This window comes from Amblyomma americanum, chromosome 1 (genome assembly GCF_052857255.1).
Source record: "Amblyomma americanum isolate KBUSLIRL-KWMA chromosome 1, ASM5285725v1, whole genome shotgun sequence".
NCBI classification, from domain to species: domain Eukaryota; kingdom Metazoa; phylum Arthropoda; class Arachnida; order Ixodida; family Ixodidae; genus Amblyomma; species Amblyomma americanum.
This window is the reverse complement of record NC_135497.1, coordinates 196442574-196463001: the sequence shown is the minus strand read 5'-3', so window position 1 is coordinate 196463001 and position 20428 is coordinate 196442574. Positions and strand designations below refer to the sequence as shown.

General features: G+C 49.9%; 1 protein-coding gene across 1 annotated transcript in view; it reads left to right on the top strand.

Annotated features, from left to right (window-relative positions):
* LOC144114469 (salivary peroxidase/catechol oxidase-like) overlaps nucleotides 1-7290 on the top strand; it is a 31182-nt gene extending 23892 nt beyond the window's left edge. The window contains exons 14-17 of the mRNA XM_077648219.1: nucleotides 1772-1974; nucleotides 2412-2581; nucleotides 6852-6954; nucleotides 7050-7290. Coding sequence (XP_077504345.1) covers nucleotides 1772-1974; nucleotides 2412-2581; nucleotides 6852-6954; nucleotides 7050-7131 — 558 coding nt within the window. The 3' untranslated portion in view covers nucleotides 7132-7290. The remainder of the gene's footprint in view (nucleotides 1-1771; nucleotides 1975-2411; nucleotides 2582-6851; nucleotides 6955-7049) is intronic.
* Nucleotides 7291-20428: the final 13138 nt, after the last annotated feature.

The following is a 20428-nucleotide window of genomic DNA, read 5'->3' as shown; positions in this document are numbered from 1 at the left end:
TATCGCTCTCAAGAGGTGCGATAACAATGAGTCGTTTTGCGCTCACGCCTTGACGTCAGCGTGAAATAAAAAAAAAGCCAAAAGACGGCTACCGCGGAAGGCCATCTTATCTGCTCTTGCGGTTCGCCTGACATTGCAGTGGAGGTTGAGGCGCGCCTAAATGAATTTTGGGGAGAAATGAAAATATTCACGCTATTTTATGCAGCTTGGGTCATCTCAGTCTAGGAGGTTGATTATGAAATCGGCCTCAAATTTACGCTTAGTTCGGGACTTATATAACACTTCACGTTAGACTCCATAGGTGTGCACAGGATTCACCATATAAATGTCAAGCTTTCTGGCCGCGCGCCCACTCTCTCCTTTTTGGTCGTGCTTTTGCGCCCTTCTAAGGCGATTTTCTGTCCCCTCCTTTTTAAGCATGACACAATGAATGAAGGGTCTTCTGTCCTTCTGACCTTCTGACCCCCCTCCCCCTAATCTGAGCCAACATCTTCGCGTCTTTGCATCTGCCCTTACGCGTGGAATTTGCTATAGTACGATGACACGTTGGGCTAGTAGCGAGACAGCGCTTGTGTTGTGCACCTCGCCTTCGTCTGTCGTCTCAGTTTTGCGCTGTATATTTCTTTTAAAATTACGAGTGGAGTCAGGTCGTCGTAAGTACAATAGTTATGTGCTTTAGTTGCGAGCCTGTTGATTGCTTCGCGTTGCCTATGATTGCAACTTGCCCAGGCAGCCATGACAGCTTTTTGTGCACTCGGTAGATTCTCGCATAACTGCTTTCGGTAGGAACCGAAATATTGCTTCAGTAAAGCGACGGGGAGCAGTACGACGCGAACAAACATCGGGTAAATGAACCGCGCTGCTTCACTCTGCCTGCGCTGCAATAAAATGACACGCCGAAAGTACGGAATGAGCCTGTGCTGCCACCAAAGACGACTCCTTTGACAGCGACCGCGGCGTATGCCAACTGATGCAACTAAGAATTCAAGCCGGACGTAGTGTTGATCTCTTACCCTAAGTTCGTGCTGCTTGGTGTTAGCCGTGAAGGTTCCACAGCGTTAACATTTTAGCGAATAAGGTACAAACCACATTTTCCTTAACCAAGCCCAATTTACTTTCGCGTACTTACCAATAAGCGGGAAGTAAGCTACGGCGACCACTGATCATCTGAGGTGCAACACTGGCGTTCTCGACAATTAACCAAGCACGACCTTCGAGTAAGTCGCAGATGGCTCTGTCCTGTTTCCTAAGCTGAACCAGTACGACATTAACGGAATATCGAGAGGCTGGTGCTCCGGACACATGAGGAGAGCTGGGCGCCTCTTATAACTCCGTTTCATACATCAGGTGCAACATTATCAAAGCTAGCGCTCTTGTTTCCGCTGCCTGTATCCGCGGCCAAAAAGTAGTGCGCTCCTTGTGGTGAGCGAAACATAGTGCATGCTCTGCCTGAAGGCTTATTACACGAGACACGTATCATGAGCTTGATTAAATTCGCTCTTATTACTGACGACATGCTGTCTTTTTCTCGTGCCTTACACAACTCAGACACAAAGCAAGCGCGGAGTAGCACGCCTCCCTTTATTTTTCGGTGCGAACTACTTCTGTTCCTTTCACAGCGTTGCGCCTGATGTATGAAAGTGAGTATAGACGAGATGCGTCGCTTCGCCTTGGGCCGCAATCGCCGCCGAAGGCGTGCACTTCCATATTGAACCATGCCCGCCACGCGGACAGAGCGGCTGACGTTCGCCATGTTGTGGGGTGTGCGCAGCTGACGAACCACCTGTACGAGCCGCTGGGCCAGGGCTTCGGCATGGACCTGGTGGCGCTGAACATTCAGCGCGGCCGTGACCACGGCATCCCCGGCTACAATGACTGGCGAGAGTACTGCGGCATGTCCCGCATCACGGACTTCTCGCAGCTGGCCGAGATCATGACGCCCGAGTCGGCGCAGGCCTTCGCCCAGGTCTACAAGTAAGCATGCCTCTTTCACTGTGCTCATACCACATGTATACGCAGTAAATTGGGTGAAGCGCGAACGTTTCACAAATTTGATTGTCGAGGCAGTGCATAGTACACGGCGATTTCGCAGGTGCAGAAATGTAGGCGTATAAATTTTCGCGTTGTGTTAGAAACAAATGCCTAATGGCCCCCTCATGAAACGCTAGGAGTCAGTGTTGCATTTAGTTGGACGCACCTTACACGCGAATAAGGTGTAGCCTATATGAATTGCAGTTGATTCAAAACGAATACACACAAGCGTGTTTATGGCGCGCGAACACGACTTGTACTATTAGGCGATCTTCTTCATTAGCCATGCTTGGTTTGGGCTCAGCTCTTCCGTACATCGTCCCAGTGTGTGCTGGTTTCGCCTGAACCTGTCAAGAATACCCTCCGAATGCGCGTGGCAGGTCCCCCGACGACATCGACCTGTTCCCGGCGGGCGTGAATGAGCGCTCGGTGCCCGGTGGCACGTTGGGCCCCACGTTCGCTTGCATCGTGGCCGAGCAGTTCCGCAGGATGAAGAACGGGGACCGCTTCTGGTACGAGAACGGCGGCCTCGAGTCGTCCTTCAACGAAGGTGAGCGCCACGGCGGCTTCTCCTGTTTCGCTACCGCACTCTTCGTTTTGATTAATCATCCGTCGTGCACTCCGGACCCGCGTTAGCAGCACGGGCAATGACGCAAATGGAGGGCGCGTTCGTAGAAGGATCGCCAGACTCACACGTGCCCTTGTCGTCATGTGCGCGTGCCCTGAACCCGAACCTAACGTCAAGCGAAACGGTTACGTGAACCCGAGGTAACTTATATACACTTGCTACGTCTTTCGTCAGTCGTCTTATATTGCAGTGTCAGGTCACGTCTGCTGCATGACAGAGGAGGCCTCTCCAGCTGATATCTGGCTATGCTGATCCAACCGCGGCCGCCCACCAGATTTACGATCTCGTCTCTGTACCTGACGCCGCCATTTCTTTTTCCTCGGTGGTAGATCATTCGCTATCATTGCTCTCCGCATCACATATGCCCCGCCCTGGTTCTCTCCTTTCAGTGCGAAGGCACTCATACGCTCACCAGCATCGTATTGGCATCTTTGAATCTTGTGCCTTTGCCTAGCAACAGGGACAAGTTACAGAAGTCAAATTAATATCCGTGTCTGGGATTTGAACCCGCGGTGGCGCGAACAGATCAGCATCGCAGGCCGCTGCGTGAGAGCACCAGGCTATCACCGCAGCCGAACACGCCTCGTGTTAAACTGCAACGCAGTCTCGCGCTGTGCATTGCCCATCGTCGTCCTCGTATAATAATACTGCCCCTGCTTTCGCACGATAATCGGTTCAACCAAGCTAAAACGCTGACACTTTTTTTTGTGTCTTCATCTCAGCTGCTAGTCCATTGTTTTAACGTTAAAGGTCCCGTTCAGCGGGTAACCCGGCGTCGTTGTGACTGGAAAATCCTGATTGGTGGAGAGAGTAGCGATGTAGGAAAGCAGTTCCGCTGAAAGCAAAAAGCGTGGTCGAGCAATATCGAGCCGCTGTCCTTACGCTAACTCCACAGAGCGACGTTCGTTCAGTGGTGTGAATAAAGACCATGTACGAGCACCTCACTCCGCACAGTAGGCGAATTACATTACAGGTAAACTTAGTTAATTAGCGTCACCAATTAATGCGGGCGATGATGCGTAATAAAGCAGTACGTGATGGCAACAAGCATGTCGACGTCTGCGAAATGGTGCGCCGGGGCACCCCCGAGCGACCGTATAGGGACCCTGTAACGTCACCGCGTCATACTCTGAAGCTGAACCTAAAGGAGCGTTGAAATTATTTCGATGGGCACATTCTAGCGCTCGCAGCAGCTCGCAACCGATTAGGACGACGCAGCTCGCCGCGCGTCCCCTACCCTGATGACGTCTGTGGGCAGACGGGGCGAGCTTGAAGGCTGGCTACTCTGCCCAGTGACGTCATCGGGGTTGGGGGTCGACGCACAGTGAGGTGTGTCGCCCTAATCGGTTGCGAGCTACTGCGAGGAGCGATTTTTAAAATTATTTACGAATTATAGGGTCCATGCAGAGCTTTCAAATTTGACTGGAATACCCACAAAGACCGCTCCTACAGATCTGTTGCACTACAATACGTCCATCAAAATCATTTCAGGGTCTCTTTAAGTGTCCCCAATATTTTCGTGCAGTCATGTGAGTCTAGCAGACGGGTCATGTGGTGTAGTCGCGTCAGGTTTTGGTTTATTTTTACTTTCAAGCAAGATAGTCACAGCCACCCTGTTATCTTTGTTGCCGTTGCTCACGGGTGCAGTTCGCTCCTCGTAGCAGCAAAAGTGCAAAGATAAATGCTCAGATTTCATGTACAGGGTCAATCACACTGAGCGTGAACACGGCTCTGCGTGGCTGCGCGCATGCCGATCGACCCTGTACACATCAGTTTACCTGCGATTCTTGATAGGACTATGGTGCCGTTTCGCTTGCCGCCCGTTTGCTAGCTCTCGAGCGGACGGCGCCTGTAGACCTTTCAAATGTGGGCTCCCTGGGCGCTGCCATATTGCTCGCTGGACTGTCGTGTGCACCTCGCGCTGAACACGGAGGAAGCAGCAACGGAGCCGGTTTCCGACAGCCAAGAGAGGAGGCGTTTCCACTACTGACACCTTTCCATCAGGTGAGGGAGTGTCGAAATGCCTTTTCTCTGGGCTGTTACAAACCGGGTCCGCTGCCACTTCCACTGCACTAGCGCCAGGTGCACACGACAGTCCAGCTAGCAGCAATGTGGCGCGACGCCCGGGGAGCCCACATTTAAAGGTTCATACCAGACTATGTCATGTAAGTACATGCGCTGGCAAGCGAGCTGTTCCTGAAACTGCATATCTATATCCAAGAAACAGCTCCGGATTTCTGAAATTCACTCTTTTCGCAAGATGTGGCGACCACTGAGAAGTACGCAAAAATTCCTCTGCTAAACAGACAGCTTGTTGAAAACACACACGCACACGCACATACACGCGCGCGCGCGCGCGCGTAGGCGCCGCAGGCGCGTTCCGTTTCCACGAGGAACCAACTGTGTATGCGAAATGGCGGTTGTGTCAAAAAAAGGCGAATTCACTTCCGCTGCGTTTGACACGTGGGCAGCTTGTTTTCTGTAGGCTGCTTCAACAAGTCCCGGCGAATTTTTGCACTGCAGGACTGAACTATTTCCGAATTTGCTGGTAGTGAAGCCGAATCTACAGCTGGCGCCGGCGGATTAGAGGAGCAGTTCTCAAAATCACTCGCCTGCTGGGGCGACCCGTGGTCAGCTTGTAACTTAATTGGTCAGGTCACTTTCGTCGTCGTTATCATCCGGATTACGTACTGCCATGCATGCAGGACAACGGCCTTTCCCACTCATCTCCGACCTGGCCTGTACAGCGCCAGCCACGTGCATCCTTGGAATCTAAACAAATTTCCTTATCTCCATCTGGGATCTTTTGTGCTACCCTACGGCACACCGTCCGTTATCTACTCTAGCTCCGCATTATGTGCTCTGCCCAAGTCCGTTTTGTCTCCTTGGTTTTAACTATATTATCATCAACTTGGGTTTGCCTATTGCGCGTTGTTCCCTTTCTGGCTCTCAACGTTATCCTCTTCCCTTTCATAGTCCACTATCGCGATTGCCGAAACAACGGGTTCGAGTCATTCGAGGCCGTTCTTACGTGCCCCCGACTCATTCGCTGGCGCCAGCTGAATTTTCCACTTCAGTGGCAACAAACTGGGCGACAAAGCGTAGTTGGAAACGCATGAGGGCGGCCCGAGTCACGCCACGATCGTACGAGCGGTGGTCGCATGCTTCGCGTCTCTCGAGTCGCGCCCTTTGGGGAGCCACGGCTCACGTCGGCCGCTAACGTCACGCACGTCCCACATAACGGGGCAAGGCGGGGGTTCCTGTCGTCGCAGCTTTTCTGAAAACGCGCCTTTATCGATGCTACTTGCGCACAGATAGCTGTGCGCCGTCGAGCAACGCATCAATTTTCCAACTTGTCTTTGTTGGCACAGTAGAGAGCGAAAAGATAATGGGTATCAGCCGGAGTACTCCACTCATGAATCTTTACTGCATGTCACCTGCCAGGCTTTCTTAAGTGCCCCATACTGTAGTCCAATACTCCTAGCCTTTTTCGATGCAGCAACAATGGTTTACATAGAGTGTGTTCAACGCCAGCTTGAAACTGCAATGCAGTCAGCGCGATGTTAGAGGCAAGTGAGGCAAAAATGGTGAACTCGCCTTTACACCTTTTCCTCACGGGCTCCGCCGTATGGGAGAAGCAGCTAATTTCTCGTCCTGTCTTGACAGCAATACTGGCTTGCGCTGTCGGTCTCAGCTTTGTTTGGATGAACAGGAGCAATCGCTAGCTGGGCTGTGTAATCGTGTCCTCTTCTCATATATGAAAGTCCGAAAAAAAAAAGGCAGCAAGGTTGCGACAACCAGCGTGGAGCACCTTGCTTTTTTAATTTTTTCTTCTTAAAATATCAGTATGTGTACATGTTCTTGCCGAAGACTTATTTGGAGTCTACCTATGCTGTTGAACAGCCATGCTTTGTTAAAATGCGCTGAAAGGACAAGAAAACTGCTTTCTTAGCTCAGTGCAGCGTACGCTGAGCCCACACTGCTCATCTGCCGCACAAGCCAGACGGAGGAGGAAAGGGCCTGCGCCGCGGCCGCTGTCCTCCTCGCCCGTGAAAACGGTCTATAGCACTTGCAACATAGCCTGTGATTGTTCCGCCGTCCCGGAGGACTTCCAGTGCCCATGCTTTTGAAACGAGCCGATTTTTTTTTTCATCTCGCGCTCACAGTGTGACGTGATCTTTTCTATCTGCAGTGCAAATTGAGGAAATCCGCAAGGCAAGCTTGGCACGCATCATTTGTGATAACACGAACCTGCAATACGTACAACCCCTGGTTATGATCCGGGAACTAAGCTGGTGAGCGCGACGTTCTTTTCATTTTTCCCATTCAGCAGCGCATATGCATTCTCACCACCAGGCACAATGACAAACTCCTTTAACGCTCCACGCAGGAATCCCAAGGTGGACTGCAACGGCGCTGACATTCCACGAGTCGACCTCGACAACTGGCAGAACGAACCAGTCTGGACGTGAATACGCATCCACCTCCGCGCGGAAACTCAGAGTCAATGCGACACGCACTTTCCCCTTCAGAGCTAACGCGCTTCGCTCATGTTTCATACCGTGTCTCTTGTGCTGTTCGAATGTTGCCTGTGTTGTGAATCGTTCTTCATTAAAAAATTGTCAACAAGATTGGTTTGGTCCCCTGCGCATTCATGTGTGTCGAGCTTTAGGTGGCGTTACTGGCACTAATTCAAGCCATCTAGCGGTCACTTTCGGGAGTATGCTCGGGAGAACAGTTGCCGCCTTTTATCGGTTATTGCCAGGATGGCCGAGGTTCGCGGCTGCGATTTTTCTTTTCTTTGAGTGCCTGACGGTTATTTATTTGGCAATAGCAGCAGCTATAGTGTGGCTTTGTGTGAAAGAGGGCACATTCACAATGAACTAAGGCCATCGAATACTTTCTGGTATAAAATATAATAGAATAAAACACGTAATAAGACCATATGTGATTGGACTGCATTCCTGGCCGGGAAGGGATCAAGTGAAATCGAGCGGCAGGCTCCTCGACCGAGTGTACTTACCAAGCTCAACACCAGGGGCACGGCCGTCGCCTTTTACGCGGCCTATGGCCCGGGCGCTTGTGCGCAGTACCACTGTATGCACCATGCCGGATGTAATCTGTTGCACTTAAGGAGGACAAATCCTGATGAATGTTCTCAGCAGAGTTGCCATTCATCACAAGAAATGAGAAGCGGAAAAGAAAATATTGTACCGGCACAATTTCAACCCGCAACATCATACTTCCCTAAGGACAACAAATAACAGTTAGACGAGGTCTTTATGAAGCCTTTAAAAAGCTTTGTAGGGGCATAATTGTGTACATTGCGGATTCGCAACTTTTTCCTTGAGTGTGCTCTGCCTAGCACTGATTTCTTTGTATCAAGCGAATTTAGCATCCTTCATATTGCAAAGAAGGTGCTTTCTTGTGTCAACTAGCGAACGCAGCAAATAATATTTCATAAAGAAGCGGCCATGGTAACACGTCATCCGCCGTTTTCTTAGACAAATTGTGCCACCAGTATTAATGTTAATATTTTTTCTCGAATTTCTAGCGTCACGTGCACTTCGAAAAATAAAATAATTGCATGATCCCTATGGTGTTAAATTTTACAATTCCTGGTATCTTATTATTACTGTTTCCATTTATTTTGACATCTTGAGAAAAATTTTGTACACGTGAGTAAAAAAAAAATAACCATTGGTTTGCTCTGTTGGAAAGCTAACGATTTGGCTTTCTTGAGGCGTCGATATACGATCTAGGCGGAAAATTTTGTTTTTAATCGGCATGCTAAATGGCGCCTAAAAGGGTTAGCATAGCAGATAATTCTATGATAGCCTGCAGGAATATTCAGAATGTCGGCATGTCTAGATATAACAGGTAGCCTGACCGGATTACCATGACTATTGGAGCTCCAAACAGACGTGAAGCACCACTAATAATTTTGCATAATTTTAGGGGCAGCCTGTGTTTTACTCTTAAGTGGTGCATGGAGCCCTTCATATTTTCTGCAGACTTCTGGGATCCGCGGTTATTTCACAGGTGGTAGCAAAGTTAGCGACAAGGAGAGACACGCAGGCATAGCCATTTTCACAAGTATAGGGTCCAAGGGGTTCCATTCTAGTCCATGCTGTGTGACTCGTTAGGCACCAGCAAAGTTCATAATCTCTTTATGATGAGACCCATCAGAAACTCTGGGCTTGCGCGGATCGTACGAGAGCACCACAGCATGCGTTGCTCAGAAGCGAACACCGCGGCGTCTTTACTTTTGACAAATGTTGTTCATGTTTGTCTGTTTGCTTTGTTTTGATAGAATTGGTGCGTGCAAGGAAGGAATAAAGTTTCAGGGAACTTGCAGAATAATACCATGGTCGACCAGGCTCGGTTTCCGAACACATTGTACGAATACACGTACGAGCATTGTCAAAGGGAAAGATTAAATTTAAGCCAATAACCAAATTTGCTTTATTATATTTGCATCAAAAGACATTAATGAGATAGCGTGCTCAGAGGAACACCCAGAAAAATGAAAGCCTCGTTCTTACTCGTTTTGGGGAAACATGACGGCGAAGCACATAGCATGCCGATAAATAGTTGTCGGCCACGTTGGTTCGGCCTGTGTGTGCATGCGTGCGCGGGACTTGCACCACGCAGGGGAGCGGTGCACGACAGTGTGACAATACTGAAACGCTGACGCAGTGGTGACGTGTCCGTATAAAGGTCGTCAAGATGCATGGTGAGCGCGTGACTGGGAACCCAAGCGCTATCAGTAACTCCTATCTGCGCATTTCTGCGAACCCAGTTCGCAGCACAATTCCGACGCTATCGACCCCCTGCAGTGGACCCGGCTTCGTTTCACGCCTTTATCGCGCATGCAAAAAAAGTCTGAAATGCAGTCTCCCGTGTCCGGCCGGAGCGGAGAGCCCAGCTTCCTTGTGTCGGGCTCTATCCGGGGGCGACTGCAAATATCCGTCGCATTATATAAAATATAACACTATAAGCAAGACGTGGCAACGTGTCCACGTTGCTTTGAAATCCACCTATGGAATCGTGCGATGCGAAATAATCGATGTAACTGGTTTGGTTCATAGGGAGGTTGAACGTCCCAAAGCGACCCGGGCTACGAGGGACGCCGTAGTGAAGGGCTCCGGAAATTTCGACCACCTGGGGTTGTTTACCGTGCACTGACATCGCACAGTAGACGGGCCTACAGCCTTTCACTTCTATCGATATTCGACTGCCGCAGCCAGGATCGAACCCGCGTCTTTCGGGTCAGCACCCGAGCGCCATAACCACTGAGCCACCACGGCGGCACAATCGATTTAACTGTCTGCCTTATATTTCGACTACCTGGACTATACAACTGCAGAATAAAGGAAGGCAGTTTCAGCCGATAGTTCCACCTGATGATTCTTTCTGAGTGTTAAAGTTCCGTCCGAGAGCTTGCCAAGCACACGTGCTTTCCAATGCCGTCCGGGGCAGCAACCGTGTCGCATAGCTTGACAGATTTATTAAAGAAATATTCATAAAAAAAAGCCGAGCATGGTGATAACTGCTACCACACCTTTCAAAAAGGGACGCTCCTATCTTCCATTCATCCATGCGCCTGCACGATCGAGCCTGCCCCGCCTTAGACGCATTCTTAGCAGAGTGGCTTGTTGGGCGAGTTGGTTTACCATATTGAAACTATACCTGCGCTCAAAAGACACGGACTGAAAGATAAAGACACACACGCCACGATATAGCTCTAACATAAAAGAAGAGAAGAAAAAAAACGCCTTGAACCTCGAAATACCAGTTCTAAGAGGCTGTTTACATGGTATGCGCTTCCAAGGGCTGTAGTGCATACAAGGACGGCGCAGAATTTTCGCAAATTTTGCGAAAACGTCACGCTGCAGGATGAAGGAATGGAATATGCAACACATTGCAATACCCGCAGAGAAAAAAAGAGATGCTACACCTGTGCTGATCAAAATGACGGACATGGCCAGAAAGAAAAGCACCAAAGGAATAATTCTTTAAAAGATCGTTAGGTGATATCGTCTTTTCTTCCAGCTTGAGCAATGACAGAAAACGTAAAAGTGCCACTATTAAATCTGTATTCCGAAAGTTGTATGACATGTGTCGTTCTTGAGCTTGTAGTATTAAACGGAAATAAATACTAGTCAATGTTGCCAGTTGGAAAATAACTATTAGGAAGGATGAAATGGAACTTCAGCTAGAATGAGTTGGCTCTATACGCTAATTATTGGAAGGCCGAATTTTTTGTCCACGCCCATGAACTGGTCCGGTTGTGGCGGCACAAACGCGAGAAGGAGCTAACAAGGACAAAAACAGTAACTAGCCGCACCTGCTCATAAATTAATTCGCTTGCAGGCACGTACGCACGCGCATGCTCCGGGAAAAAAAAGTGCCCGTTTGAAGAAGCATAATCCCCTTATCGAAAACGGACAGAAAGCAGACGACCACAAGTTTAGAAGGACACAGACAAGTGTTACACTCGTCACAAAGTTTGTTCGGCGCCCGACAGCAGATAATATATTTTGACAAAAGCGTGCTGCGCATGCTGCCGCGATGAAAAAAAAAAAACAGCTACGCACTGTCTACAGAAAATTGCCGAAAAAACTAAGCTCGCTCGCATCCAGTGAAGTGAATGTGGCTCCAACCCAATCAGTGCCTCATCCTTCGCCCAAAACCTTGAGGGAATCGCGGCTCCCAATCGCAAGCAGAGCGACGCGCAGGCAGGTGCGGGTACCATTCGTAATAAAAAGTTTTATTAAAAGCAGCGCACGTGCAGTGGCAGGTGCGTGCCCGGCAGGTACGCCCTTAGAAAGAGCTCAAAACAGTGGACTTCCCTCTGTTGTGGCATCTCATGCGTCAACCATTTTCGTGCTGCTAAAAATCACTTCTACAGTGCCCATCGACTGTACGGTGATACGCCTTGCCTGTGTAGTTCGTTAAGAGCACTAAATGACCAACTACATGTGTAAAAAATTTTGAAGCTTTAAGAACACTCAAAAATAATTTGCCAGATAAGGATTGACCACGAAAAAAAAAATATGTTGCGCAAAATCGGCGAGACCCAAGAACCAATACACAATGCCGCATCTTCGCAAGAAACGATCAACTTGAGGAAGGATATGCCTCCAACAACACCAAGCGATTATCCATTGACATGCCTGCTGAATTTCGGAACTTGATAAGCCTATTCCGCTCAATGCACGCTGTTAGCAAGGAAGACAATTCTGAGCGGAATACTGAATAAAGCAAATTCTACGTCTAGAGAAAACATAAACGTAACTCAGCGTTTACCCTGCAGATATATGCACACTTCGTCAGCCACCTTGACAATAAAAGCGTCGTTTACGTGAAGGGCAATCAGCTGCACCAAGAAAAACTTTTTTTTCGTGTTGTTGTTCCAAATTGTTCTGAAATGATGGAAACTCCAGGAGTCTAGGCAGCAAAAAAAAAAAAAAAAAAGGAGTGCCGTCATCACTCGCTTGCTTGGCTGCAGCTTAAGGTTCTCGAAAAATTTTCCATTTCTGGTTTGGCTCTACGGACACAATAAAAACAATTAAAGACATGTTCGACGCTTGAAGGACTATTTAGCTGCTGAAACTGCATTCCAGCACAACAAATTTATCCTTCTTGTGTGGCTGCACCAGTCACACGTCGCTCTCCTGTTATTTTTCTTATCATCCCAAACAAACGAGAAGCGAATAAAACCTGCTTGAGGCATTTAGAAGCCAAGAATTTTTGCAGCGCTGTAAAAAGAGAAAATGAACTATTAACGCGATTGCGTTGAAGGCCTCGTTCACCAGAAAATCCGGTGTCTGCGTTGTGAGGGAAAAATCACGGGCACAGCTCTGGCAGGTGCATGGCCCCCTGAGAGCAACCTATGAGGCAGGTGAGCCACCTAGGTCACGTGACCTTGCGGCGTCATCACAACCTGCCCACCGGATAGTGAGCAAACTGCCCACCATGTTAAGTGGCAGTTAAATTAATTATTGGTCGCTCGAGAGGCTCGAGAGAGGACATGGGTCGCACAAGCTCCATCGGTGGCAGCACCTGCCATCGCATGGCAGTGGCGCATCGCTTAACCTCTGCACCTCTGCGCCAGGAGGGGTATGAGGGCTCCCAGGGATCAATTAATGTTAAGTAGAGAATGACCTTCCGCATATATGGGAATTAACCTATTACGCTGTCGCGTCATACCCTTAAGGCGGTGCTTAAATGTCCCCTCCAATTTTTTTGTTTAGCATTTCAACAAATCTCGACTGCCTGAAGTTATCACAATGGTTTCTATTGCTCCGGGGTCCCTCACTCTTTGCTCGACAAGCATGCTACCTGTTCTTAACAGTGCTTGTTTACGTCAACGTAGTCGGGAGATATCGAAGGGCAGGGGTTCCTGACCTCCACTTCCACAGCTCGGGCGACTCTCCTTGAAAAAAAGAACAGTAGACAGGTAGAACAGGGGCACACCTTTATGCGCTGCACTCTGCTCTGCAACGCCCCCTTGTATTTATAAACATTGGCAATTAATACAACCTTTGAAGCAAAGGCACCTTATCATGTCTACACGTAGTGGCAGACAAGAGATATTTGTGAAGCGCCATTATATCCGAGCCATCTACGTCATTCACCGGTGGCCATGTGACCACTGCGCACATGTAGATGTCAAACCCGCGAGGGCACCCCTGCTTTGCCTCATGCGCGAGCGTCCGATACGCGCACCGTCGGCCCCTTTACACCGCGAAGTCTTGGGCAGACAAACAGATCGACAAACACGGACGGCAGACGGCTGTATCAGCGGCGACGCCGCCGGGCATTGTTGTGGGCATTTTCAATTGCAAATTGCGGCAGCAAGAGAGCGACGATAGCCGAGCCAGTTCCAGCTGGCTGCGGGCGTCCTCGTGCGCACTAGCCAGCCGGCTCAGTCCGGATTTCCGAGCTCGATATCGAAATGTATGTGCTGTCCGGGCGATCAAGATAGGCGCTTATCGACGAATGTAGCTACCGAGGATGAGCGCACCGGCCCGTGGCAAAATGCTCATGTAAACAAGCTAAACAAGCGCATGTGCCGGAAGCTGACACGCCCGCCCGCCCGCCGCTCGACAGCGAGTCCTTTCGCGAGGCGCGAGTTGATGCTTCATTTGATTGTTGTGATCAGAGTGTACCTTCGAGCAACATCGAATAAATTCGGTCCCATTGACAGAAACTTAAGCAGCGAATAATAAAGGAATTGATTGATTGCATTACGATACATGCTGCGGTGGAGGGCTCCGGATTTACTACTTCGCCCGTACAGAACTGTAAAATCTCAGTTACACAGGCATTTTTTTTTCATTTCGCCGCCATCGAAGTGCAGCCGCCACAAATGCAGCCATAATTCTGGGGCAGAAAGACGAGGTGAAAACCCAGGCGCGACAGCGATGGATGACTAATGGCTGTCAGCTGCCCGTTCCGTCCGTTGTCCGTTTAAAAAAGGGTCCTGCAACACTCTTAGTTGAAAGCGTAGTTCTGCTCCGGAGGTTCCCTTCTGCTCACAGCATTTTCGGAAATTATTTATGCGGGGAAAATAAAGAAACACTGCAGTTTAGACGGTTTTCGGCTCGTGGCGCAAAAGGAGGGCCAATTACGTCCTCGATTTCGTCGCTGGCTGCACACAGCAGAGAACGCAAGCGCGGTGCTGTGTTCCTGGATTTCATTGCTTCTCTACGCGACTGCGGATGCACTCTGTACCACCGTCTGCGCACGTCTTTAGAGCCGTCCCTTCGCTTCGGCGTGATGCCCAGCTTCCGCGTCGGCGAGTCGAAGGCCCCTCGCACCGCGGAGGAGGGGCGCGTGCGTCGCATGCCTGCAGGGAGCGGAGCGTCGTCCGAGGGTGCGGCCCACCTGGAGACAAAGGGTGCCGTGTAAACAGTTTCGCCAGACAAGCGTGGAGTGTTTGGCCAGAGGGGCGCACGTGCCTCGCGCCAGCTAGCCCGTCACCACACCGACGAAAACAGTGGCATGTGGCCAAAACCATGCGCCCCACACACGGTGGCCGCCGCGATCAGGCGCGCACCCCGGGCGAGGCGCGGGGGTCTGGATTTGCGCAATAGACCTAGCGGCGCTGCATCGGGCGCGCGATCGAGGGATATATGAGTCAAGGAGCTTTTCTTGCGCTTTCTCTTTTGTCGTGTTATTGATGTCGTCTTCTATTTCGAAAGCTAATTTGGATCGTTCGCACCACGCAACCTTGGATTGTTAAACAAGCACAAACATTTTAATAAGAACGATTTCCTTAAAACACCGGCACAGTGGCTGTCACTGCACATATCTTCCAACGCTAGCCGCCCTCCTTCTGCGCGTTAACATCGCGTTCGACATGCCGCTGACCGACGCGTATGCGGACGAGGTGAGAGGAGAGCGCGTTCGTGGCTGCATCCTCAAGAAAGGGGATGCAAGGAAAACGATATAAATAGGCGGTAGCACTTATGCAGAACGCGAAAAATCTGTTCTAATTTGATTTGTGTGGTTTCTGGTGGACACAGACAGCGGGATACCACTCGGAAGCGTTTAAGGGAATGTCGGTGCATGTCCCACGCGATCTGTGAGCACGAGCACTTCTAAGGCTGCACCAGGTCTGCCCTTGCAGCTTCGAGTAGACTTGCAGTGCAGTCATAAATCCCGCAGTGTGAAGGCGCTGCAACTCTGTGTGACGTGGTATGCGCTTGCCAGAAACACCCTGAACACTCGCTAGAGCAGTGGGAGCAGGTGTTGGATCCAACACAGACCCGGAGCACCAGAGCAAGCTGGTGGAGATATAGGGCCTGCCTGATGGCTAAATCCAACGAGACCCCGGAATAGGGGACCCGACCACCGCATGCTCTTGAGGACAGAAAATCGGCAGAGATGAAAAGCGCAAACCAGTGGCGGTTAAGAACCGTTACGCAAATGGCTCGTTTACGGCGCGAAGAAAAAACAAACGTGGAATCGATGCTGGAGAAAGTGTATATTTTCGTTCGCGATATTCTCGGATTTAAGGAAAGAAACGTAAATTATAATCCAGCACACCGAATTTAGTCTTTTGCCGGGATTTCTTTCATTGTTCTGCCGTGAAAAATCCCCTCCTCATTGTACCGGATTCTTTCGAAAATTTCTGAAAGTAGAGTGCTTGAAGTATTAAAAAAAAGTTAGGAACACACTCTGCCGCAGCAGACATCAGTCCCTTAAGAGAGCTTACTAACTGAATCGCTCGCTAACTATTACGTACTGATTAACTTTTCATTAACACAGTCTGGTGGTTAGTGCCAATGGGGAGTTTGTAGCCACGGTCAGGAAGATGCTACATCAGCTTTTGACACGAAGAAAAAATCGTTCTTTAGAGCCCCGCACCGCGTCGAAATCGGGGGCTTTTTTCCCGCATGAAAGAGCTCAACGAGCGCGCAGAAAGCATAGTACAAACGCATGCAGCGTCCGCCGATGACGTGTTGCAGTGTCTACTGCATCAAACTGCCTGAGCTGTGGTACCACGTCATTAGCGTTATTAGGGAATTGTCATTAGCAATATAGATAAGATAGTTAAAGCAGCCGAATAGTGCTCCACAAATGTATACAGCAGCCAATGTGTAATCACAACGTTAATGAGAGAGGCAGTAGCGCACAGCAAAGCGACATCCGACCAGAAACAAAACAGGAAGTAAAGAAAGCCTTAAGAGCAATGCAAAAGGGGAAAAGCAGCTGGTGAGGATCAGGTAACAGCAGATCTGTTCGAGTACGGAGGATAGATTGTACTAGAGCCCTGTATACGCAATGCCTTATGACCTGAAGCGTACCAGAAGCTTGTAAGACCGCAAACATTATCTCAATTCATAAGAAAGGAGACGTCAAGGACTTTAAAAATTACAGACCGATCAGTTTACTGTCCATTGCCTACAAGGTATCTACTAAGGAAATCCCAAATAGAATCAGGACAACCTTAGACTTCAATCAACCAAAGGATAAGGCATGCTTTCGTCAAGGACACTCGACAACAGACCACAACAGACCATATTCACGCCATCAGTCGGGTGGTAGAGAAATGCGCAGAATAAAACCAACTCCTATATATAGCCTTCGTTGATTACGAGAGAGCATTCAACTCAGTGGAAACCTCAGTAGTCATACAGGCTTTGCGAAATCAGGGTGTAGAAGAGCCTTATGTCAAAATACTGGAAGATATATATAGCAACTGCACAGCTACCATAGTCCTGCATAAAGTCAGCAATTAAATTCCAATAAGGGAGGGCGTCAGGCAGGCAGACACGATCTCGCCAACGCTATTCACTGCTTGTTTACATGAGGTAACGAAAAGGGTTCAGCTTAAGTTAAGGACAACGGAAAGAAAAATGATAGGTGTAACGTTAAGAGACCGGAAGAGGGCAGAGTGGGTGAGGGAACAAACGCGAGTTAATGACATCCTAGTCGAAATCAAGAGGAAGAAATGGACTTGGGCAGGGCATGTAATACGAAGGCAAAATAACCGCTGGTCCTTAAGGGTAACGGAGTGGATTCCAAGAGAAGGCAAGCGTAGCAGGGGGCGGCAGAAGGTTAGGTGGGCGGATGAGATTAAGAAGTTCGCAGGCATAGGGTGGGCGCTAGCTGGCAAAGGACAGGACTAATTGGAGAGACATGGGAGAAGTTTTTGCCCTGCAGTGGGCGTAGTCAGGCTGATGATGATGACGCAATTTCTTTTGTTTCGTCGCATGGCGAAAGGAAAATGAAAACCATCGCCGACTACGTGGGCGTAATTCTTGAGAGCGCCAGTGCTGTCTTAATGGCCATAGTCGACCATAGTTTGTGGTTAATCGAAAAGTGCCTCGCAGTTCTGGAAGACCGCAAGATGAGTTCGCAGTGATTGTAGGCACTGAAAGAAAGAGAAAAAAAAATTTTCGTTATGCTTCTCCGGCCAAGGTCGCTGGTTCAAGTTGTGTTGAGGCTGCAGGCCGGGACGGTGAGAGACGTGTTCCCTGGGGTGCTGCAAAAAGACATAACGCCTTGTTTTCAGATTGATCTTGGAATCTCAGTCACTTCGTGTCATTAGAGCGCCCGTGCATTCAAAGGGGCCCTTTGTGTCGGACAGCTTTTTTCCCCCAGCTCGTATAGCAATGCGCACGCGCTCGAGCGCTTCGAACATCGTGCTGGCGGCAGTTATCAGCGTTTCGAAAACTACGGTATTGGGCCAACTTTTATCTCGGAGCCCTCAGAAGTGACTTCCATTTTGAAGTACTGTGGGACACATGCTGGAGCTGCACGTTGAAACAAGAGCTGGGCATGTAGCAGAAACAAATGCAAGGTTATCTCTGTGTCTTTTCCGCAAAGAGATAACGGTATCGAAAACGGTGGCGCACGTCTGTCTTGAGAGCCCGCCGTGGCGCGATACCCCTGGCGTTTCGAGCATGTGGGCGACATGCATCATATGTCGGGTTCGGACATCCACCCGATGACTTCGCTTTCCTACTCAGGAGCTGCAGGAGCTCTTCACTCCCAGGTCATTCGCCCAACCCAGTCGTTTTCAAAAAAATACGCGGCATACGTAGTGCGTGGCTTCGCGCTGACATCAGTACCCATTAATTGCTGGCGCGCTCTGCCGGCTAACAGAGTGCACTCTACGTAACTGCATGCAAGAAATTTACTCAGAGGCTGATCATGACCGGAACCAACGGGATCACAGGGCGTCAACAGCACCGGGAAGCAATTGAAAGGTATACAAATATGTTTAAAAGCGTAAGCGTGCTCATCCGGCACTGACTGTTTTGTATATAAAGTTACAAAGCTTTTTTTACCCCCCCCCCCCATTCGCAAAGTATGACAAGTATTAAAGCCTTCCCCTTAGAAGACAACACGTTCGGTTTTAACGTGCGTGGTTGGTCTTCCTTTTGGTCTCCTGTTTCCCACGAACTGTTTGCCAGATTGTCGACATTGAAATAGATTCTCTGCAATGTGCAGCCAGCTTGCCAATAACGGAAGCGCCAGCTGCATGGTTTTAGCCATTCCCACCATTTTCCGTCGGACAAATTCGACGTACTTGCTGTTCGAGTTCGAAATAATAGCACAGAACTGCGTGGATCTCACCTGAACATGAGCGTGCATGCAGTTGACGCGGCCATGCATTACGAGACATTTGTTCCACTGCCGTCATCCGGCAGATCAAGAGGAAACAATGACCAATATTTATAAGCCATAAAACAAGAGGCAAGAATGAACAAAACTTCGTGAACAGGAAGTCGCGCTTGGTGGTCGGAAGCACCTTACGTGTTCAAGCATGCAGACGACCATCGCGCCGCAGCGACGTATTAGCTCCGCCAAACAAGCCACGCACCTTTGGAAACAGTGAGCATACATCTGGCAGAAGTAGCTTTAGCGGAAGCGTGCGCTAGGTGGTTGAGTAAGGCGTACCGTCACAGCGCGAGAATGCAAGACTGGCTTTAACGGAACACTGTATGTATCAAGTGGGCAGCTTGTGTCACTGCAGCTCTCCGAGCACGCTGCCGCGCTGGGGTTCAGTTGTCAGGCGGCGTGCTGCTCTGAAACAGCCTTTGTAACCATTCATACCCGTCTATGCGGGCTTCTGCACTGCTCTAAAATGCATGTGTACCTTCTCGTTCTTAGTTCTCCATGTGCCTTACAAGATTGTTAATGAGTTTTGTATTGAACAGCCCATACACACACGCACGAAAAGAGACAGAGTGTGTATTAGGTAGGGCTTTCATTTCAACGCGTCCTGCTCACCTGAGGCGTATTCTCGTTAATTCGTGCGAAGCACTGCCATACGCTCCTTCACGAGATAAGCAACTGCGGGTTTCTTATCACGCACAATTCTGACGACTCGCGGCGACCTTGGGTGCGATGGTCGCTTTTCATTTCGGCCGAAGAAACGGTCTGCGCACGCCCCGATAAGTGTCCCCTTTCACGCAACGAGCGCAAAGGATCGTGAGTGACCACCACATCGTGGCGGGTACGGGTACACTCGAGAGCAAGAGCGCCAGACAAAGGGGGGGAAAGAATGCATAGGACATGAGGCAAACGATGAAAGCGGGGTAAACAGCAAGGCGTAACCAACGATGCACAATCATCTACAGCCCGTATAGTGCATAAGCACTATGGCAAAGCGAGCATCCCCATCCCGTTTTTGTGCTCCGACCCTGCGGATGCTCCCGGACGGGCCTCGTGGGATTTTCGGCCGTCCACAGCCCCAACAATGGTCCCCCGAAAGTATCGTACAAAAACAGCAGCGCGTTCCCGGGGACCTCTGCCCTGCCCGCGCAAGGGCGGCCGCGAATGCCGTTCAGTCGCATGCAGCCACAGATACGTCAAACGCTGTTTCGCAGCGCGAAAGTGTGCGCAACACGCCGACGTTCGTTGAACCCGCGGCGCAGCGTTTAGGGCGCCGGGATCTCCGCGTGCTGCCTGCGCAAATGGTTGGGCGCGATACCGCGCACCTGTGCCAAGCCGCATTCAGAGGGCGTGCAGAGGGGTATGTTTATCTGTGTGCAGACAGATTCTCTTTGTTGACAAGCTGCGCGTCCTCCAACAACAAAAGGCCTCCACCGATCGGTGCTGATGTGTCGCGACACAAGCGATTACCTTCGCGACTGAAGGGACTCTCCACCTGCTGGCCTTACATTGTCCGACAACCCGCTCCCTAGCCTCCGAAAGCGCCAGCCCGACGCTCAGCTCTTCCTTCCGATAATTTTTTTTTTGCGTTGCAGCATGGCAGAGATAGCCCCCCAGTGAGCGCTTCCA